This window comes from Tupaia chinensis, unplaced genomic scaffold (genome assembly GCF_000334495.1).
Source record: "Tupaia chinensis unplaced genomic scaffold, TupChi_1.0 Scaffold000063_1, whole genome shotgun sequence".
NCBI classification, from domain to species: Eukaryota; Metazoa; Chordata; class Mammalia; order Scandentia; family Tupaiidae; genus Tupaia; species Tupaia belangeri.
In genome coordinates, this window is record NW_006159521.1 from 3,011,721 (window position 1) to 3,034,747 (window position 23,027).

Consider the following 23,027-nt stretch of genomic DNA (forward strand, 5'->3'; position numbering starts at 1 on the left):
TCTCCATATTGAGGATAATGTCTTAGTAATTTGTTTTAAGAAAACCACTATAGTCCCTTGATCATTTAGAACACTAATCTCCAAATGCGTGGACTGCATTCCCCCCAAGACATGCATATTAATAAATTATATACATACATAATTATTGGTCACTGTGCTAAACACTGATAAATCATAATTTCTTTCCTTATTTAGATAACAGTAACAATAGCAGTAGTAAATGTTGTTGTTATTATTATCATTAATTTTGCCATAGGGTGTGTGCGCATGCCAGAAAGAGACAGTGAGAGGGAAAGTGAGAAATCACTAGTGGGGAGGGGGTGGGGAGAGGGCCATGCTGCAATCCTTTTTCTCCATTTTTCTGGGATTCTGGGCAAGGACACACAAGTGTCGGGCATGATTTTTAAGCCTCTGGGTCTAGAACTCGAACTTGACCACTTGGGAATCTAGCATCTTAACCACTACGCCACCTGCTGGCCTCTATTATTATTATTACTATTTTCATTTTTCTGAGAGATTTTTGGTATAGGGCATTTGTGCTCACACAATCCTTTCTCCTCCATTCTCTCCTTGGGATTCTGGGTATACACTTATATGTGCCTGGAGTGACTTTTGAATCACTGGGTCCAGGACCTGAACTGTGGTCAGTCATATGGGAGTCCAGTGCCTTAACCACTAGACGACCTGTTGGCCCCTATTATTTGATTTTTATATGCCAGTGCCTGTAGGTGAATTTCAGCATGATTAGCCTGCCTATGTCACAAAATTAGTTGACAGCAGGGCCAGAGTTTTGTTTTTGTTTTTTTTTAGAGAGAGATTTTTGCAATAGGGTGTATACGCTCACTGAAGAGACAGAGATGGAGAGACAGAAATTGAGAAATCACCCCCCAGGGGGGAGGGCCATGCAACAATCCTTTTTTTCCATTTTCCTCTTGGAATCTTGGGAACTTATTACATGGACCTGGCATGAGTTTCAAGTGACCAGGTCTGGGATTCAAACAGCAGTCGACTATGTGGGAGTCCAGCAACATAAACATTACAGCCATCTGCTGGTCCCAGGCCAGGGTTTTAATACCAGCAGCATAATTCCAGAGCCTGTATTCTTAACTCTTATGCTACATAAAAAAAAAAAAAAAAAATCTCCAGGTTCTCACTGCATCTTCCTGCACCCAGTGAACAGTCTTGTTTGACTCCCACTTTGGGGGTCCCTGTTCCAGAGCAGCTGCTTAATGCTGGTGTGTGTCTAAGACGAAGAGAGGAACTTGTTCAAATGCAGATGTTCAGGCTCTACGACCAGAGGTTCTGATTTCAGTGCTCAGAGGCAAAATCCAGGGACTTGTATCTTAATAAGCACGCCCAGGTGATTCCAGTGCAGACAGTCCCAGGACCTCTCTTTAAGAAATACAGCTCAAAATACATTTTAACTGGCTGTAGCCTAAAGCTCTTGATCTCTTTCTTTGGCAATTTAGTGCGTTGTTCACACTAAGAATTCAAGTCAGAGTCTACCGCTTCCCTTACCAATTTATGAGGCTGCTTCTTTCTAGAAAGGGCTTGCTACGAGGAAAAATAACTTCATGCTAGAACTTCATGCTAATACCACATCAAACAGAGCAGTAATGAGATCCTCTGGGAACCAGTAAGTTCCAGAGACAGAAACTCATGTGGTCCCTAATTCTGTCCAATGGAGGACCTTATTAAAGCAGATGCTTCCATGTAAGATGTGAAAACTTTCCATGGCATAGCTAATAAAGATGACCCCTGCATTCCACTATTACCACCATTCTGTTTTGGAATAGATCTTCTGCCTAAGTACTTAGTTATTAAATTCACAAGATGATGCTTGGAAGGGCTGATCTCCTATTTTGGTACACAATTTACCTGGCACCAAAACACTGAGGACTACCAGACTCTCCTATGACTCTGTGGGACACTGCTTGCCCCAGGATACGGGAGGAAAAAGAGGATGCGTGCAAATTAAAATAGTTCAACAACTGTAACTGGGAGGTGATCACTAAGCCTGGGAGACGGAGCTAAATGCGCTGAGAGCCAACCACAGGGGCATCTTGAATGGTCACGCATGTGGAATGGACCACTCTGCCACCAAATAGGCCCAGCGCGTTCAGGCCCTGGGTCACCCTCCCACACCAGCAGGAAGGGTTTCAAAGCCCCGTTTCTGAGAAGCCGACTCCTGAGACCAGGTCGCACTTGCCTTCTGCGATGCGGTGCGCAGCTCGGCCAGGCTGGTGGCCAGGTTCTTGGCACACTGGCTCAGCTGCATGGCTGCGGCCTGGTCGCTCACCGTGGGCACTGCGGCTTTGGCGGAGGTTACCATCTTGCTTCCAGGCTATTGAGAGATGAGAAGAAGATAAGGCGCAGAGGACAGACCCAGTGATGCCTGCGTAGCAATCAGAACCTCTTCTGCTTCCCCAGGGTCCCCTAAACCGCCGGCCCAAATCAGATACTTTAGGGAAGGATATTCTAGGAAAGTTAAGAAACAAAAAAATCTGTGTTGTATGACAGGGAAGCCAAATTAGGATACTGGCTGAAAATTCTCACTTAAAACAGATTTCAAAAGAGTATTCTTTGCTAGGTAAATTTCTTTGTGTTTCTTGGAATAGCTCCTTATTCTGAGTCTTAAATACACACAAAAGATTATTCAGAAAAGTGAAAGCAAATAAGTAAGATGAACTTACAATGCACAAAACAAAATAATCTCACCATGTGGGCGTGTCGATGTGCATGTACATCTATTTTTTTTTTTTGAGAGGTTTTCGCTATAGAGCGCGTGCTCTCGCCAGACAGAGAGAGACATAGAGACAGAAAGCGAGAAATCACCCCCCAGAGGGGATGGTCACGCCACAATCTCTTCTCCTCTATTCTCCTCTCGGGATCTTGGGCACGCACACACACACGCCCGGCGTGAGTTTTAAGCCACCGGGTCCGGGATGCGAACCGCAGTCGACTACGTGGGAGTCCAGCGACATAGCCATTACGCTAACTGCTGGTTCCCTGTACATCTATTTTCAAAAGAGAAGTCATACTATTTACTCTATTTACAATCTCTTGTTTCACATGTACTGTCTTTTAATAGTCACAGAGTAGCCCACTCTACATAGCTATTAACATTTCTCGTAATTCTGTTACTGGGTACGTTCACATTTTTCCAGTGTAATGAATGATACTATGACACATATTTTTGTAGCTAAATTTGTATATATTTATAATTTTCTTTGTACAAATTTTTAAAAGCATAATTTCTGGATTAAAGAGTACACATACCTCTAAAATGTTTAGTATGCATAGTGTAAGTCTGCTCTTAGAAAAGATGTAACAAGCGCCAGATCAGAAACATCAAGGATAAAAGTTTGTAATTAAAGAATTTGTGACAACCTGTGAGAAAGACCAGCAAGAGTATACCAAAACCAGGAAAAATTTCACATGAAATAACTCAAAGATATGAAAAATGTTCAACATTATATTTAAGAAATGCAAAATCAAGCTAAAGGAATTTAGCAGAGCAAATGGGCAAAAATATGCATTTAAGACAATGTTTAGTTACAGGTCTTTTAAAAGATAGATTACCTAGTATGCTCCATATGCTTTGGGTTAGAAATTTAGATTTAAGGAACCAGCAGATGATGTAATGTTTAGATTGCTGGACTCCCACGTGGTCAACTGCAGTTTGAGTCCAGACCCATGGACTTGAAACTCATGTCGGGCACATGTGTGTGAATGCTCAAAATCCCAAGAGGGGACTGAAGGAAAAGGGACTGCAATGTGGCCATCCACTCTGGGGTGATTTCTCTTTCTGTTTTTCTGTCTCTGTCTGTCTCTCTGGTGAGCACATGCACCTTGTAGCAACACGCCCTATAGCAAAGAAAAAAGAAAAAGAGCAGAAATTTAGATTCAAACTACTGGAAAGGCAATTGTATGATATGTTTGAAGAAAGTTTAAAACTGTACAAAATCTGGATCTGTCAACTCTATTTCACATTGCCTTTTTATTGTAAAGATCTGAGAGCCTATGACAGAAAAAGGAAAAGAAGAAAGAAAAAAAAGCAAACAAAGGGTAGGCACAGAGTGGAACTCGGAGCATGTCTGCACTGTTGCAAAACCCTACAGTCCTGCCAGAGGTGGGAACAATATATACGACTGGCTCACAGCCCTCTAACCAAAATGAAAAGAGAAATACAGCTGCAGCATCCCTAAACCCCAAAACCCCAAATCTAAAATGGTCTAGAAATGTCTTGAGCACTGATATGACACCAGCAAATGGAAGATTCCACATGTGACCTCATGTGATAAGGTTACAGTCAAAAACGCTGTAATACAAAACGCTGTAAAATCAACCTCAGGCTTTGTATAAAGGTGTGTAAGAAACATAAATGGGGGCCAGCAGATGGTGCAGTGGTTATGTCACTGGACTCCCACATGGCCGACCATGGTTAGAGTCCCAGACCCAGTGCCTTGAAACTCACACCAGGCACATGTGAGTTTGTGCTCAAAATCCTGAGAAGAGAATAGAGGAGAAGGGATTGTGGTATGGCCATCCCCCGGGGGAGGAGGGGGTGATTTCTTGCTTTCTTCTCTCAGGTGAGTGCACACACCCTGGAGCACAAAAATATCTCACTTAGGGACCATCAGATGGCCTAATGATAACATTGCTGAACTCCTGCGTAGTCAACTGCGGTTCAAGTTCCGGAGCCAGTGACTGAAAACTCATAACAGGCGTGTCTGTGTATGTGCCCAAAATTCCAAGAAGAGAATGGAGGAGAGAGGACTACAGCATGACCCTCTCCTGGGCGCCGATTTCTCGCTTTCTGTCTCTATCTCTCCAGCAAGTGCACACACCCTATAGCAAAAATCTCTAAAAGAAAAAAAAAAAAAAAACTCACTTAAAAAAAAGGAAAACAAATGAATTTATGTTTAGACTTGGGTCCCATTACCAAGATATCTCATCTATATGCAAATACCCCCAAATCCAAAACTGAAATTTGACACAATTCTGGTTCCATGAATTTTGAAGAAAGAATATTCAATCTCTACCTTGTATCCAAGTTATCATTCTTAATTCCCCAAAGATCAACAATAAGCTGCCTACAAGCCTATTTCTAGGAATCTACCCTGGAGAAATCATTCAAGATGAGAACAAAGATTTGAGGACACAAAGATCTTTATCACATGGTTTATGATGGCAAAAAATCCAAATATCCATATTTCCAATGATAGGAGAATAGTTGAATACAGGGATAGCCATATGATAAAATATTACTCAAACTCACAGATGCTTATGCATTTTGTCACATAAAAAACACAAAGGACTGGGACCAGCAGGAGGCGTGGTAGTTGAAGGGCTGGACACTTCCACATGGCCAACCACAGTTCAAGTCCTGGGCCTGGTGGCTTGCTTTCTCAAATTCCCTCTGTGTGTGTGTGTGTCTGGTCAAATTAAAATAAATTAATGAATAAATAAAATTAAATAAATAATCCTAAAAATTAAAAAAAAAAAACCACAAAGGACCTATATATATACATGTAATGAATCTCAATTTAAAAGACTATATGGGGCCAGCAGGTGGCGTGGTGGTGAAGGCGCTGGATTCCCACATGGCTGACCACGCTTCAAGTACCGAACCCTGTGTCTTGAAAATAAGAACAAATATATAAATATATAAATGTGTAACAAAAATTAAAGAATAAGTGTATACATACGCAAAGGGAACTTCATAAAATTCATGGAAAAATGAAATTAAAATACAAGTTTATTTTGGTGCAAAAAAGTTGATATCCATGTATAGTTTTTTGAAGACCTCTTGTACATATATAGTTCTCTCTCTGCATGGGAACATATGTCGTGAAAACATGGTGAAATATACCAAAACTTCCCTGTCCCATCTCTGCCTGCTGGCATTACAACACTTAAAAATTTAACCAAGCAGAGGTAGCACTGGGTCTTGCAACTACTGATTTAATTAGAAAGGGATAAGGGATTGAGTCCCCTAATTATACCAACTGTTTATGAGAAAAAAGTAGAGACGAAGGGCTGGGAAAGTGGAGACATTTTAACATACGAACCATGTAACAGAGAGGGTTTTCCTCACAACTTAATGCTCTCATTGTATTCAATTTTCCTTAAAATGACTCTCACAACAACCGACAAATACTATAACAGTACAATCACTATGAGGAACGGAGACATCTCTGCAGAAGGTGCAGTTGCCACTTCTCTTTTCCCAGTCGGTGAATAATAGCTTCAGGGCACTCTGGAAACCAGGAAACCCAGCAATACCTAGTCCTCAGCTGTTCATCACAACTTGCAACTCATCACACATTTCCTCTCTTAGAGGAAAAATAAATACGACACTTCTATGAAAAATGCATCATGTGCCATCTCTCTGGGACGATTTCTCTGCACATTAGCATTTTGCTTTGCCAAGTTAAACCTACCTCTTGAAATTGGCAATGTGAAGAGGAGGCCTGAAGGCCTGCTCGCTGCAAAGACCTAGCTAAGGCTGCAGAATCCCAATTCCTCTCCTTTTGGACAAAGGGCAGTCCCTGCTTAGCCGGGAAGGCTGTGAGCAAGACCAAGGTGACAGTTGCTGTGTTACCTGGAGGAAGTTCTGGCTTGAGATGATGAGGGCCAGCTGGGCACTGAGGTCTTCTGCCTGAGCCTGGCTCCCTCTCACCCCCTGGACCAGTTGAGGGATGTGGTCGGCCACTGCCTACAAGAAGCAAGGAAATAAAAGTTGAGCACAGCTAGAATGGTGACATGGTCACGAGGGTGGAAAAGGACCCACATGGTTTGCTTTTGTTTTACTTTTTGGAAGTGCTATCCACTCCCAGGTCTTCAACTGACAGAGCATGTTTCAGCCTGCTAGGTCCTTACCAACACTGAAGCTCATTCCTGGAGACTCATCTACACGCTCTATCCTGAAGTTCTGAAGGTCTCAGTAGGTTTGAAAGAAGATAATTCCCCACGAAAGAATTTCCCTAGTTACAGCTCACACTATCCTGACTCATTAGGGTTACAAACTTAGAATAGAAGAATCTGTACCATTCACTGGTAGGTAAACTGCAGTCATACCTCCTGATCAGAAGGTGAGACGAAAACCCAACTCCTAGTATACTGAAGTACTCTGGGTCCCACCTTGCAGCACACACCCTGCACAGCAGCGTTCATGTCACGGCCCCTCCTCTGCTCTAAGCTGTGCTTCCCATTCTTTAAATAGGAAAACCCAAGGCCCAGGGTGCAGGGGAGAGGAACAGCACGCTGTGAAGCAGGACTGCTGAAAGTAACCTTCTCTTCTGGTATCGCAGGTGCCTAAGGAGCGTCTTGCCTTCTCCATGTTCCTTCCACGTGTCCCCTCTGTGCCCACATTCCCTCTGATCAACCAGGCTCTCAGAGGTCACAGCTCCACAGCCACCATGGCTGACGAAGGTGGCCGGAGCACCCTGACCTGGTGATAGTTTCTCCAGGCACCTCCTCTGGCAAGGGCTCAAATTTGCATTGGGTCGTCGGGAAAGTCATGATGCATGTTTACATATAAAAACAGAAAAATACCTCAAAACTTTCCTGACAATTGGACAATAGTTCTGTCCAATTGCTACCAGGCCCTCTACGGGACTGCTGCCTCTGGTAAGTCTGTCTACCATGACCTGATAAATAGAAATCCTCTCATTTCCTGGCAGTTAACACCCAGAGATCTAGTACCTTCTGTCTCTTTGCAAAAGAGAGGAGAGAGGGCTCAGCCTCAGAATGTCCTGGGACATGAGGAGTACGTGCTCCCTAAGAGGGGAATGCCATTTTCCACCCCTGCTGGCCACGGATTCCAGGCTCCCACAGGGAATGAACTGCCGACAGCAGGGGCTCACCCTCATCATGACCCCTTCTCTCTCCAAGGACAGTGGGCCCAGGACCCTTGCGTGGTTGAGGTGTCTCCTACTAGAGCACTTTCAGTCCTCAGCAGGGGAGCTGGTCTTGGAGAATCGGATCAGTAATAGAGCGCTCCAGGTGGTTCCCCCTTGAAAGTAACCATTTCTTTTTTTGCGTTTTGTTTTGGAGAGGTTTTTGCTATAGGGTTTATGCACTCGCCAGAAAGACAGAGAGAGACAGAAATCAAGAAATCACCCCCCAAGGGGGATGGCCATGCCGCACTCCCTTCTCCACTATTCTCCTCTCCGGATCTTGGGCACACACACACACGTGCCTGGCGTGAGTTTAAGCCACTGGGTCCGGGACTCAAACTGAAGTCTACTACATGGGAGTCCAGCAACATAGCCATTATGCCAACTGCTGGTCCCAAGGAAGTAACCATTTCTGAAGGAGAGACGGTGACGCCCCTCCCAGGGGAGCCACTCTTTCACAGGAGATTTGAAGGAGAGAGGGCAGTTAGCCCTCCTAGCCTGAACTCCATCTCAACTGCCTCTGCTCAGCTCTAGGTGTCGTAGACACTCTCACAGATCCATGACAGACAGTGTCCCTGTGAGCCCCGGCTCTGCATCTAGATTTTGTGTCTGGCATCATGCAGACGTGTCCTGGGACAGCTGTAGATCACAAAGGTGTTTACTATGCCCTTTGTAGTAAGTTGGCCTCAACACTGCATCAAGGCCAGGCCACAGAGATGGTGAACAACAGACAGCACCACAGCGCCATGCCACGGAGACCAGACAGGGTGAACATCCTCAAGGTGAGACTGGCAGAACGCAGGAAATAAATAATGAGGAGTGAAGACCAAACGTGAGGGCCTGCCTCTCAAAGAGTGAGACACTCAGGAAATTCAATGCTTCATTACTATTTCAGAGCCTAACGGCCTTGTCACTGATCTTTCTTCAGTTTCTCAAGAAGAAAAGAAAAGGAATGAAATAAAGACAATGCTGGAACAAACCCATATGTACTCTCCCTCTAAACATAGGCTGTCCTATTTAATGGACAAAAACCAGATGTGAGTACACCTGGAATAGGAGAGCTGGAGCAAACTGCATTAGGGGCCTGGATCGTCTATCTTAACTGAGTTAGCAGGGCGCTTGGCGTTCTAATGCTGTTGGGGTTATTTACAACAGCCTGGGCTCTCTGCATCAGAGCCTCACCTTACAGCTCTGGACCAGCTGCTGCTGGGCTGCGGGGTTCTTGTTGGACACAGCGGCATTCTGGGAGGCGGCGATGGTCTGCGTGGCCGCTGCTGCAGCCTGCTTGGCTGCAACCTGCACCAGAGAGCAAGACAGGTGAGTCAGGGCTTACACATGGTAGCGTGCACACACACACGCATCTTACAGTCACATCCACCCAAGGGCTGGCGCGGGTTTGCTGCTCTAAGGGAACTCCAAAAACACACTCTGCCTTTTAAAAATGGTCGATGAGGCCAAGTTACCATGCCCTCTTATCTTCCTTGGGTTTACAATCCCAGAAGACAAGTGATAACGACAGGCAAGCTTAAAAGCTCAGGTTTTTGCATTCATTTGTCTTTCTCAAGAAGACAAGGGACAAGCCCAAGACCATGATGGCACTGATAAGCAGCACCAAATTTAAATGTCTTAAGAAAAGACAAGAAGCACAGGCTCATCTCTCTGCCCTGCCAAGCACTGGGAAGCCTCATTCAGAAATGCAGACCTTCCCACTGTGTACTTAATCACGTTTACTCTCTTGTCTTGTTCAAGAACAACAGGCTCATTTTCTTCCAGAATACAGCAAACTACATTTGGAGGGACTCTTCATTAGACAGGCAGGTTCTCAGCCTTCAGCCCCCCAAATTTTAGTGGTAAGAGTCTCCAGTGTATATTCGTAAGAGAAATGTTTTTCTTACTTGCTTTGCACCTATTACTATTTTCCAACAGTTTGCCAGAATAAATATTATAAAAGATGACAAATATTTCTTCTTACTTTCTTTATCTCTCCTCCCAAACCTGATCCCATTCCCATCTTCTGAAGTCCATATTTTCTACAGGAAGCTCTGAAAAATTCACTGCCTCCAACACAATATAAACATGGTCAGCAAAAGTTCCTTCCTGAATGTGTCTATGCCAGGAAAAAAAAAAAAATTCTGGTTCCTCCTGAAAAAAGGTCTGCATTCAATCCCTGAATGTTAAACTCATAACTACTGGGTCATCAGAAAAAGACATGATGTATTTTTCTATGCAAAACTGCATCACGATTTTTCTGGCAACCCAATAAGATGTTAGTTTTCTGAAGCCATGAACCAAAGCAATATTTTGAATTGTGTCAATGCTAGGCCAAGTTGGTGATGTGACTAAGGTGCTGGAGTCCCTCCCACATGGCTGACCATGGTTTGAGTCCTGGACTCAGTGTCTTGAAAATCATGCTGGGAGCTGTGCACATATGCCCAAAATCCCAGGAAGAGAATGGAGTAAAAGGGATTATGGTGTGGCCATCACCCTGGGGGGCGATTTTTCACTTTCCCTCTCATTGTCTCTCTCTGTCTCTTTCTGGTGAGCACATGTGCCCTATGGCAAAAACCCTAAAAAAAAAAATTGTGCCTATGCCTTTATAGTATCTGAAGCATCAACAATGGTGTTAATCTTGGTTTAGCTTGCTTACATGAACATCCTATTGTTAATTCAGCTGTTTCTTCAAATACTTCTTTGTAACCTAAAATAAACATCCCAAAGGTTTGGATCTTGGATCCACTTCAACACTCCAGGTAGGCATATGTGTGCCTGCGCTCCAGGTATGCATGTGTGCATCTGTAACCTCACACTCCAGGTGTGCACGTGTGCATCTGTAACCTCACACTCCAGGTGTGCATGTGCGCATCTGTAACCTCACACTCCAGGTGTGCATGTGCGCATCTGTAACCCCGTGCTCCAGGTGTGCACGCGTGCATCTGTAACCCCGTGCTCCAGGTGTGCACGCGCGCATCTGTAACCCCACGCTCCAGGTGTGCACGCGTGCATCTGTAACCCAGCACTCCAGGTGGGCACGTGCGCATCTGTAACCCCCTCATTCCAGGTGGGCACATGCGCATCTGTAACCCAGCACTCCAGGTGGGCACGTGCGCATCTGTAACCTGACACTCCAGGTGTGCACATGCGCATCTGTAACCCTGCTCCAGGTGTGCACTTGCGCATCTGTAACCCTATACTCCAGGTGTGCACTTGCGCATCTGTAACCCCGCGCTCCAGGTGTGCACATGCTCATCTGTAGCCCTGCACTCTAGGCATGCACGTGTGCATCTGTAGCCCTGCACTCTACGTGTGCATGTGTGCATGTGCAACCCTTGTTTGCTAGGAGGTGGGCAAGGACAGCATGGCAAGATCCTGTCAAGGGTACTGGTGTTCTCTCCCTCTCTCTCATGAAGTAAATAAACACAGAACAAAAACTTTAAAAAGGGCATTGCAGAAAGCCAACTCATTTCTTGACCTCCAGCCGGTTGACAATTTTTTTCTTGATCGCGTTCTGGGCAGCGGCGTTCGTTGCTACCCGGAGACCTTCCGCAGCTTCTCGCAGTCTTTGTTGCTGGTCCTCATTCTCTGGGTTGGCTGCAGCTCCCTGCAAAGGTGGAAGTCAAGATTTCAAATGGGCCAGGGGTCAACATGCCTTCAATTTTACTTTGTCCTAGTAACAGAAGGTATTTAAAAGGAGAGTGAAAAGCTGCAAGCGCTTTCTCTATGATAAAGATGTTTCTTCCTGCAGTAAAAAAATATCTACCAGGGGATGTTCCGAAACCGCATGACTAAAGAGTAAGAAATCCGATGGTAATAATTGAACACTTGAGATCACAGCCTTGGTTGTCCATACAAATTAACTGATGGTCAGAAGCCCATGTTTAAAAGATAAGATAAATCTCCATCTCCTGTGTCTCTCAGGGAGCATTTTATTTTAATCGGCACTACAAGCACAGTCATGATGTGAACCTCCTCATGTCGCTGCTGACACCTCCTGTGGCACAGGTAAAGGTGACAGGGGAAGACTCCAGTATAGTCATGTGGGTGGGGTCGAGGGAGGACAAGGGAGGCAAGAATGACAAGAATGACTGCAAGCAAATGCTGTTAAAGAAAGACCATGCCCGAAATCACAAGGCAAGTATGGCAAATTAGCACTGGTACCCAGCTGTACTGAATTAATGAGGAGCTCGACTCCAAAACCCGGCAGAAAAAGCTGAAAGTGTCATACACAGTCTATTCCCACAGTGCCCTTGTCAGGCTCCATGGCCTTTCACTACGTTGCTTTCAATGATGGGTCTTAGAAATCTAAGTGGATTTTATCCTGAGGAGTGGGATTCTGAAGTAAGGAAAGGCTGAAGGTAATGTGGAGAGAGGATACAATTTCCCCCACCATAATTCAACATCCGGCCCCTTCTTCGTGCCCCAATAAAAGCTGTCATTGAGGTTTCTCTCACAGGGCCTGGATGTTTTGTAACCTGTGCCTGAAATTATACAGATCAATGAGACTACAGACTGAGTTCCTATGAACACTTGAGGGAAATAATACTTGCTTGCAAGGCAGAGAAGACAGAATAGCACACAGATTTATCAAAAATCAATTTTTAAAAAATGTTAATATTTTTCAAATAGCCAATTTGTCAAATTTATTAATTTACAGGAATTCATTTTTTAAAGAAATCATTAAGAGTTATAGCAATTTGAGCCAGCCCCTGGCCTGGTGGTTAAGGAAGCTCAACCCCACATGACCCAAAGCATGGTTCGCACCTCAGATTCGGTGACTTAAGAAACACACCAGCTACGTGTGCATGCATGTCCCAAATCCCGACAGGCCGGAGAGATGGAGGAGAAAGGACTGCAGCATCACTATGTCCCACACGGGGTGCTTTCCGACCCCTCCCTCAGTCTCTCTCTGGTGAGCACACCCCCTAGCAATTTACACAGGATGGAAAGGTGCTATGGTGTCTGACAGCTCTCTGGGCAATCCCTGTGAAGAGCATAATATGGTTTGAATATGTCCCTCCAAAAATTCATTTGTTGAAATTTGGTGAGCCACTGTGATGGTGTTGAGAGGGTGAAGACAACCTGGTTCCTGTGCTGAAAGGAGGGGGCTCGGGGAGGCTACTGGGATTAAGGAGGCCATCAGGGTGAGGAGGGGGCTCGGGGAGGCTACCGGGATTACAGGAGGCCGTCAGGGTGGAGCCTCCAGGATGACTCCTGGTAGCCTTTTCTGAAGAGTGGACACACTGCTCCTGCCTGTCTGCCTTACCACATGGTGCCTTGCTGTGCCTCAGGGCTTTGCAGAATGCCTGGCAACAGGAAGACGCTCACCAGATATGTCCCCAGACTTGGCACCTACAGAACTGGGAGCTAAATAAACTTCCACTCTTCATAAATCGCCTAGATTCAGGTATTCAGTTGTCAGCAACACAACAGACTAAAAGGGAGGATCTTCCTTCTTTCCAATAACTAATATTACAGTCTTGATTGTGTGTTTTGATATTTATTCATTTCATGTGTATAAATAAAGGTTGTTTGAGTTATTTTGGTATTCCTTTACATGTTTGGAAAAAATATTCCTTTTCTTCTGGCCATCAGGTAATTTCTGAGCCGTTCCTTACCAACGTCTCTGGAGGCACGGCAGGCTTAATGCCATACCGTGAGGAGCTGGAAACCTGCACTTCTGTACTCCTCACCTGTGTGGGGCTGTAGATATTTCCTCAGCAATATCTTTTTATTACCAAATGCGTATGACATATAGGGAGCTAATCTTAGCCTGAACTTAGAATAGTTACTGATTATGAAATAAAGTTTTCTTGCACATCAGCTACATTCTTTGGCAGTCGAACCCATCATACCTTCTTTAACCTTCAACAAACTCGTTAAATTAAAATACTGTTATGAAGACAAAGTGCCAACTTTTTTTTTTTTTTTTAAGGTTTTTGCCATAAGGTGCCTACACTCACCTGAGAAAGAGAGACAGACAGACTGACAGGGAGAGGCAAACTGAGAAATCATCCATTCTCTGCCAGGGATTTTGGACATGCATACACAAGTGCCCAGTGTGGTTTTCGAGTACTGCAAGTCTGGGACTTGAACTGTGGTTAGCTATGTCAGAGTCCAGCACCACAACCACTATACCACCCCTGGCTCCCAAAGTAACTTTTAACTAAGAGTAAGAAGAATTTATGTAATATAAATAACCAAAAAGAACATAAATCTCCAATCAAGTTAGTTGCAACTTGGTAAATTCAATGAACGGCCTGGTGAGCTGTGCACACGCAGAAAGAAACAGGCACCCTGGCGCAGTCCTGGTTATGCGACATTAGTCTTCATATTTTTGAGTTTCGATTTCGTCATTTACCAAAAAAAGAGACCGACTAAACTTTCTCTAAGATTCTTTCTAGTCTAATAACTAATTTTTTTTTTCAAATATGAGTGTTTACTTGAAAAGGCTATGGATAAACTTAAGAAGGGAACAGAAAAAAAAGGGTGAGGAGGGGGCTCGGGGAGGCTACTGGGATTACAGGAGGCCGTCAGGGTGAGGAGGGGGCTCGGGGAGGCTACCGGGATTACAGGAGGCCGTCAGGGTGGAGCCTCCAGGATGACTCCTGGTAGCCTTTTCTGAAGAGTGGACACACTGCTCCTGCCTGTCTGCCTTACCACATGGTGCCTTGCTGTGCCTCAGGGCTTTGCAGAATGCCTGGCAACAGGAAGACGCTCACCAGATATGTCCCCAGACTTGGCACCTACAGAACTGGGAGCTAAATAAACTTCCACTCTTCATAAATCGCCTAGATTCAGGTATTCAGTTGTCAGCAACACAACAGACTAAAAGGGAGGATCTTCCTTCTTTCCAATAACTAATATTACAGTCTTGATTGTGTGTTTTGATATTTATTCATTTCATGTGTATAAATAAAGGTTGTTTGAGTTATTTTGGTATTCCTTTACATGTTTGGAAAAAATATTCCTTTTCTTCTGGCCATCAGGTAATTTCTGAGCCGTTCCTTACCAACGTCTCTGGAGGCACGGCAGGCTTAATGCCATACCGTGAGGAGCTGGAAACCTGCACTTCTGTACTCCTCACCTGTGTGGGGCTGTAGATATTTCCTCAGCAATATCTTTTTATTACCAAATGCGTATGACATATAGGGAGCTAATCTTAGCCTGAACTTAGAATAGTTACTGATTATGAAATAAAGTTTTCTTGCACATCAGCTACATTCTTTGGCAGTCGAACCCATCATACCTTCTTTAACCTTCAACAAACTCGTTAAATTAAAATACTGTTATGAAGACAAAGTGCCAACTTTTTTTTTTTTTTTTAAGGTTTTTGCCATAAGGCGCCTACACTCACCTGAGAAAGAGAGACAGACAGACTGACAGGGAGAGGCAAACTGAGAAATCATCCATTCTCTGCCAGGGATTTTGGACATGCATACACAAGTGCCCAGTGTGGTTTTCGAGTACTGCAAGTCTGGGACTTGAACTGTGGTTAGCTATGTCAGAGTCCAGCACCACAACCACTATACCACCCCTGGCTCCCAAAGTAACTTTTAACTAAGAGTAAGAAGAATTTATGTAATATAAATAACCAAAAAGAACATAAATCTCCAATCAAGTTAGTTGCAACTTGGTAAATTCAATGAACGGCCTGGTGAGCTGTGCACACGCAGAAAGAAACAGGCACCCTGGCGCAGTCCTGGTTATGCGACATTAGTCTTCATATTTTTGAGTTTCGATTTCGTCATTTACCAAAAAAAGAGACCGACTAAACTTTCTCTAAGATTCTATCTAGTCTAATAACTAATTTTTTTTTTCAAATATGAGTGTTTACTTGAAAAGGCTATGGATAAACTTAAGAAGGGAACAGAAAAAAAACTAGTAAAACTTTTGAAAAACTAACTGCTACTCAAAACCCTAATATTTTAGGTTGTCTGGAAAGTTATGACACATTTTGCATAGAAAAACAGAAAAATACATTATGACTTTCTTTTTCTGGGGAGAGGTTTTTGCTATAGGGAGCTTGCACTCACCAAAAAGACAGAGACAGAAAGTGAGAAATCACCCCCCCACGCTGCATGGCCATGCCACAATCCCTTCTCTTCCATTCTCCTCTTGGGATCTTGGGCATGCACATACATGTGCCCTGTGTGAGTTTAAGCCACCAGGTCCAGGACTTGAACTGTGGTTGTCTACATGGGAGTCCACTGACATAGCCATTATGCCAACTGCTGGTCCCAACATCATGACTTTCTTAACAACGTAATGTATTTTTGCTAAAAGAGGGTAGTTAAAAGAAGACCTTCTAGTCTGAAAAAAAAACAGGGCACAGAGGAGGGGGCTCAAGCCCTGTCTTTTCCTGGTTCTATCCTTTGCCCCTACATAGGAGGTGTTTCTGTGAACTCAGTCCCTTGGAACACAATGGCAAGTGTGGACAAAAAAGGTCCTTTTCGTAGTTCACTCCTGTCATGGTGCCATTTAAGTGAAGTGATTCATGTCGTTGGATGGAATACACTACTGCTGCCTGGAGGCCAGAAAGATGGGATAAGATGCAGATATTTAATGACTTGTATGCACAGAAATACATTAAAGATGTTATCTTGGGAGTAGGAAGTTGAAGGCAATTTTTTTCTTTTCTTTTTATATATTTATATGCATTTTCTATTAAGTCCACAATAAATGTGTGCTATATGCATAATAAAAAATTTAAAAAATGAGTCAGTCAGTGGCTCAGTGGTTAAGGCGGCTGGATCCCATGTGGCCAACTGCATGGTTTAAGTATTGGACCTGATGGCCTGAAAATCCACAGGGTGGGTGTGCATGCATGCCCAAAATCCCAAGAGGAGAATGGAGGAGAAGGGACTACAGAATGGTCATCACCCCCGGAGGGTGATTTTTCACTCTCCCTCCTCTCTCTCTCTCTCTCTCTCTCTCTCTCTCTCCAACAAGCAATAGCAAAATTTAAAAAAACAAGAACAAATAGAGATTTACCCATATACAGTTCTCACACTGAGGTATGCATCAGAGTATGCCATGTATCTTCCACACAGACACACATGTGCACACACACACAGTCCCACCAGTGATTCAGAAACAGGATCTTTTTTTTTTTTTGTTTTTTTTGAGAGGTTTTTCACTATAGGGCACGTGTGCTCGCCACACAGACAGAGAGATAGAAAGCGAGAAATAACCCCCCTCAGAGGGGATGGTCACGCCGCAATCCCTTCTCCTCCATTCTCCTCTCGGGATCTTGAGGGCACACGCACACGCGCCCAGTGTGAGTTTTAAGCCACTGGGTCCGGGATGCAAACCGCGGTCGACTACGTGGGAGTCCAGCGACATAACCGCTGTACTCAGTCCCTTCTATAGTATTTGCTACTGCTACTGGGATCTGAAGAACAGTGAAGTAGGGCACACACTACTATGCTAAATCTTGATGGGAGTTAAGTTGAAAAGTCACATGAAAAGTAACATTAGGGCTACAGGAAGAAAACAGATACAGATAAACTTAACTGCTGAAAATCTCAAGTTCAAGTTAATCGATGTGGCCAACGGTGATGACCCAGTGGAGAAACAGCCCTGGCTATGCAGACTACTCTGCTGCCTGCATCTGAGTCAGCACCATTTCCCTGAAGACTTGCATTCACATGTTCACGACCTCCTTTGTCACCTGAACAAAGTTAAATGTTACAAAACCACATAGGGTTTTGTTTGTTTGTTTTAAAATTGTGCCAGAGGGTGATGGGCTTGCATGAGACAGAGGAGAGAGAGGGAAAGTGAGAAGGCACCTTCCAGGAAGGGCAGCCACACTGCAATCTCTTCTTCTCCTTTCTCCTCCTGAGGTTTTGGGCAAGCACGCAGATCAAGTGTATTTCTGTTTTTTTGTTTGTTTGTTTGTTTGTTTGTTTTGCTATAAGGCACATGCGCTCGCCAGAAAGACAGACAGAAAGTGAGAAATCACCCCCGCCAAGGGGGATGGCCACGCCGCAATCCCTTCTCCTCCATTCTCCTCTTGGGATCTTGGGGACACATGCACACACACCCTTTTTTTTTTTTTTTTAAGGTTTTTGCCATAAGGTGCCTACACTCACCTGAGAAAGAGAGACAGACAGACTGACAGGGAGAGGCAAACTGAGAAATCATCCATTCTCTGCCAGGGATTTTGGACATGCATACACAAGTGCCCAGTGTGGTTTTCGAGTACTGCAAGTCTGGGACTTGAACTGTGGTTAGCTATGTCAGAGTCCAGCACCACAACCACTATACCACCCCTGGCTCCCAAAGTAACTTTTAACTAAGAGTAAGAAGAATTTATGTAATATAAATAACCAAAAAGAACATAAATCTCCAATCAAGTTAGTTGCAACTTGGTAAATTCAATGAACGGCCTGGTGAGCTGTGCACACGCAGAAAGAAACAGGCACCCTGGCGCAGTCCTGGTTATGCGACATTAGTCTTCATATTTTTGAGTTTCGATTTCGTCATTTACCAAAAAAAGAGACCGACTAAACTTTCTCTAAGATTCTTTCTAGTCTAATAACTAATTTTTTTTTTCAAATATGAGTGTTTACTTGAAAAGGCTATGGATAAACTTAAGAAGGGAACAGAAAAAAAACTAGTAAAACTTTTGAAAAACTAACTGCTACTCAAAACCCTAATATTTTAGGTTGTCTGGAAAGTTATGACACATTTTGCATAGAAAAACAGAAAAATACATTATGACTTTCTTTTTCTGGGGAGAGGTTTTTGCTATAGGGAGCTTGCACTCACCAAAAAGACAGAGACAGAAAGTGAGAAATCACCCCCCCACGCTGCATGGCCATGCCACAATCCCTTCTCTTCCATTCTCCTCTTGGGATCTTGGGCATGCACATACATGTGCCCTGTGTGAGTTTAAGCCACCAGGTCCAGGACTTGAACTGTGGTTGTCTACATGGGAGTCCACTGACATAGCCATTATGCCAACTGCTGGTCCCAACATCATGACTTTCTTAACAACGTAATGTATTTTTGCTAAAAGAGGGTAGTTAAAAGAAGACCTTCTAGTCTGAAAAAAAAACAGGGCACAGAGGAGGGGGCTCAAGCCCTGTCTTTTCCTGGTTCTATCCTTTGCCCCTACATAGGAGGTGTTTCTGTGAACTCAGTCCCTTGGAACACAATGGCAAGTGTGGACAAAAAAGGTCCTTTTCGTAGTTCACTCCTGTCATGGTGCCATTTAAGTGAAGTGATTCATGTCGTTGGATGGAATACACTACTGCTGCCTGGAGGCCAGAAAGATGGGATAAGATGCAGATATTTAATGACTTGTATGCACAGAAATACATTAAAGATGTTATCTTGGGAGTAGGAAGTTGAAGGCAATTTTTTTCTTTTCTTTTTATATATTTATATGCATTTTCTATTAAGTCCACAATAAATGTGTGCTATATGCATAATAAAAAATTTAAAAAATGAGTCAGTCAGTGGCTCAGTGGTTAAGGCGGCTGGATCCCATGTGGCCAACTGCATGGTTTAAGTATTGGACCTGATGGCCTGAAAATCCACAGGGTGGGTGTGCATGCATGCCCAAAATCCCAAGAGGAGAATGGAGGAGAAGGGACTACAGAATGGTCATCACCCCCGGAGGGTGATTTTTCACTCTCCCTCCTCTCTCTCTCTCTCTCTCTCTCTCTCTCTCTCCAACAAGCAATAGCAAAATTTAAAAAAACAAGAACAAATAGAGATTTACCCATATACAGTTCTCACACTGAGGTATGCATCAGAGTATGCCATGTATCTTCCACACAGACACACATGTGCACACACACACAGTCCCACCAGTGATTCAGAAACAGGATCTTTTTTTTTTTTTTGAGAGGTTTTTCACTATATGGCACTGGTGCTCCCACAGACAGAGAGATAGAAAGCGAGAAATAACCCCCCTCAGAGGGGATGGTCACGCCGCAATCCCTTCTCCTCCATTCTCCTCTCGGGATCTTGAGGGCACACGCACACGCGCCCAGTGTGAGTTTTAAGCCACTGGGTCCGGGATGCAAACCGCGGTCGACTACGTGGGAGTCCAGCGACATAACCGCTGTACTCAGTCCCTTCTATAGTATTTGCTACTGCTACTGGGATCTGAAGAACAGTGAAGTAGGGCACACACTACTATGCTAAATCTTGATGGGAGTTAAGTTGAAAAGTCACATGAAAAGTAACATTAGGGCTACAGGAAGAAAACAGATACAGATAAACTTAACTGCTGAAAATCTCAAGTTCAAGTTAATCGATGTGGCCAACGGTGATGACCCAGTGGAGAAACAGCCCTGGCTATGCAGACTACTCTGCTGCCTGCATCTGAGTCAGCACCATTTCCCTGAAGACTTGCATTCACATGTTCACGACCTCCTTTGTCACCTGAACAAAGTTAAATGTTACAAAACCACATAGGGTTTTGTTTGTTTGTTTTAAAATTGTGCCAGAGGGTGATGGGCTTGCATGAGACAGAGGAGAGAGAGGGAAAGTGAGAAGGCACCTTCCAGGAAGGGCAGCCACACTGCAATCTCTTCTTCTCCTTTCTCCTCCTGAGGTTTTGGGCAAGCACGCAGATCAAGTGTATTTCTGTTTTTTTGTTTGTTTGTTTGTTTGTTTGTTTTGCTATAAGGCACATGCGCTCGCCAGAAAGACAGACAGAAAGTGAGAAATCACCCCCGCCAAGGGGGATGGCCACGCCGCAATCCCTTCTCCTCCATTCTCCTCTTGGGATCTTGGGGACACATGCACACACACCTGGCGTGAGTTTAAGCCACCAGATCCAGGACTCGAACTGTGGTCGACTACATGGTAGTCTAGCGACATAGCCATTACGCTAACTGCTGGTCCCATCAAGTGTATTTTTCAACCTGCCAGATGCAGGATTTGAACTGCACTGTCGGCTACATGGGATACAGCTCTCTTACCCATCACACCACAGGCTAACCCATCACACCAGTTTTAAACAAGCAAAAATGAACACTTAGCTGGCCATCCTCCATCTTGAATATACCATCTAAATCCTAACACTCAGCAGTGCTCACTTTTCAAACAAACCATGTAGTACCTTCGCAGCTTCCACCATGCGAGCAGTAGAGTCAGCCAAGAGTTTTGCTGCTGCCAGGAGTTTCTTTGAATTCTCCATGTCAATTTCAGCTTCTGCATCTGACCTCATGGCATTGACAAGGTCCGATGTGGCCTGGGCCAGGACCCGGGCCTGGCGCACCATCTCGCCTGGAGGATAGGAGAGAGCATGACGTCTGTTTACCTGCTTTCCAAAGGTCAATAAAACGTCAGAAGCCAGTACAGTTTTTTTGTTTGTTTGTTTGTTTGTTTTTTGGCTATAGGGCATGTGCACTCAACAGAAAGACAAAGAGACAGAAAGTGAGAAATCAGTTCCCCCTGGGGGATGGCCACGTTGCAATCCCTTCTCTTCCATTTTCCTCTTGGGATCTTGGGCACACACGCACATGTGCGCAGCCTGAGTTTAAGCCACCAGGTCCAGTACAGTCTTGTCTGGACTGAAAATCTGAAGTTCAAGTTAATCAATGTGGCCAACAGTGATGACCCAGTGGAGAAACAGCCCTGGCTATGCAGACTACTCTGCTGAGTTTTAAGCCACCGGGTCCGGGACGCAAACCGCGGTCAACTACGTGGGAGTCCAGCGACATAGCCATTACGCTAACTGCTGGTTCCCTGAAACAGGATCTTTATGGACGATACGTACTATGTTTCCCCAGGAACACTGAAACAGGCCCTGGCAAGCAGGATGAAGAGAACGGAATCTTCATGCTCCACTAGGAAACATATCTGAATTAACCCAGAACTGAATATATTGCCTATGGCTGCCAGCATGGTACTCCACAAACATATTCGATTTCAGCTTTCAGTGTGAGGAATACCCTTTTCACAGATAGTCAGGGAGGCGCATATATAAAGGGAAGGCAGAGAAGAAAACCACATGATTTAAATAGCGTTGTTTATGCTGCTTTAGGAACCATTTACACAAAGGGCTCTATAATAAACTTGAGGAATGGGCACCGAGAAGAATGATGTCCACATTGTGGGTTAACCTGCATGCCGTGGAAGCCCAGGTGAGGGACATCACACACCTATCTAGCTCCCACAACCAGGCAGCACAGAGCCCAGGGTCAGGCTCAAGCGCTAAGATGTGCCTTGGCCCAGAGTTTTCCCTATCAATGTTCTCTTTCTTACCCCTTTCGTTCTAGCACTGGTTTGAGCTTGTCTTACTATTGGATCATCAGAAAAGTCATGATGCATTTTTGCATTGAAAAACATAGAAAAATACGTCATGACTTTTCTGATGACCCAATAATTGTTTGGTCTTACTATGACTGTGATTTTACTGGAATCTATTTCAATTTTCTTTTAAAAGTGGGAAGGACATAATAATCAACATTAAAAATAAAACCAGTCAAAGGCAAGGGATTTCTCCCTCTCCCTAACACTAACTAAGAAGAATGCTAGAGCACTGAAATGTTAAGGGGGAAGAAAAAAGTTTTTATCAAAATGAAAATGTGCTAAATGTGGTGTGTAACTCTGGTCTGGATTCCAAGGTAGAAAAAGGACATCAGTGAAAAACTGATAAAATGCAAATAAAGTCTATAGTTCAGCTCAGAGGAATATATCAAGCCAGCAGGTGTCCTGGTAGTTAAGGCACTGGATTCCACATGGCCCAGCATGTGGTCTTAGTCCCAGAACTCAGAGCTTGCAACATCTTGGTGGGTACATGTGTGCCCAAAATCCCAGAAAGAGTATGGAAGAGAAGAGATTGTGGCATGGCCATCCTCCCGGGGGGTGATTTCTCACTATTCCTCTCTCTCTCTCTCTCTCTCTCTCTCTCTTTCTCATGCAAGCACGTGTGTCCTATAGCAATATTTTTCTTTTAAGAAGAGTAATGTAGCAATGCTAATCTTCTCACTTTAACAAATGTGCCATGCATTAAGGAAGATTTTTAAAATGGAAGAAACTGGAAATGGTATGTAGTAACTCTTTGTATTACCTCTACAATGCTTTAGTAAATAGAAAACTCTTTCAAAATAAAAGGTTTATTAAAAAAAAAATAAGACAAAGGAACAAAAAATATCCAAATGC

At 44.1% G+C, this 23,027-nt stretch overlaps 1 protein-coding gene across 1 annotated transcript in view; it reads right to left on the bottom strand.

Moving 5' to 3' along the window:
- The window catches only part of TLN2 (talin 2), a gene marked incomplete in the record, with an annotated part of 559,462 nt that overhangs the window by 149,041 nt on the left and 387,394 nt on the right, over nt 1-23,027 (bottom strand). Inside the window, 5 exon segments of the mRNA XM_014593350.2 lie at nt 2,210-2,344; nt 6,608-6,721; nt 9,087-9,200; nt 11,374-11,502; nt 20,980-21,146. Of these exon segments, the coding sequence (XP_014448836.1) occupies nt 2,210-2,344; nt 6,608-6,721; nt 9,087-9,200; nt 11,374-11,502; nt 20,980-21,146 (659 nt within the window).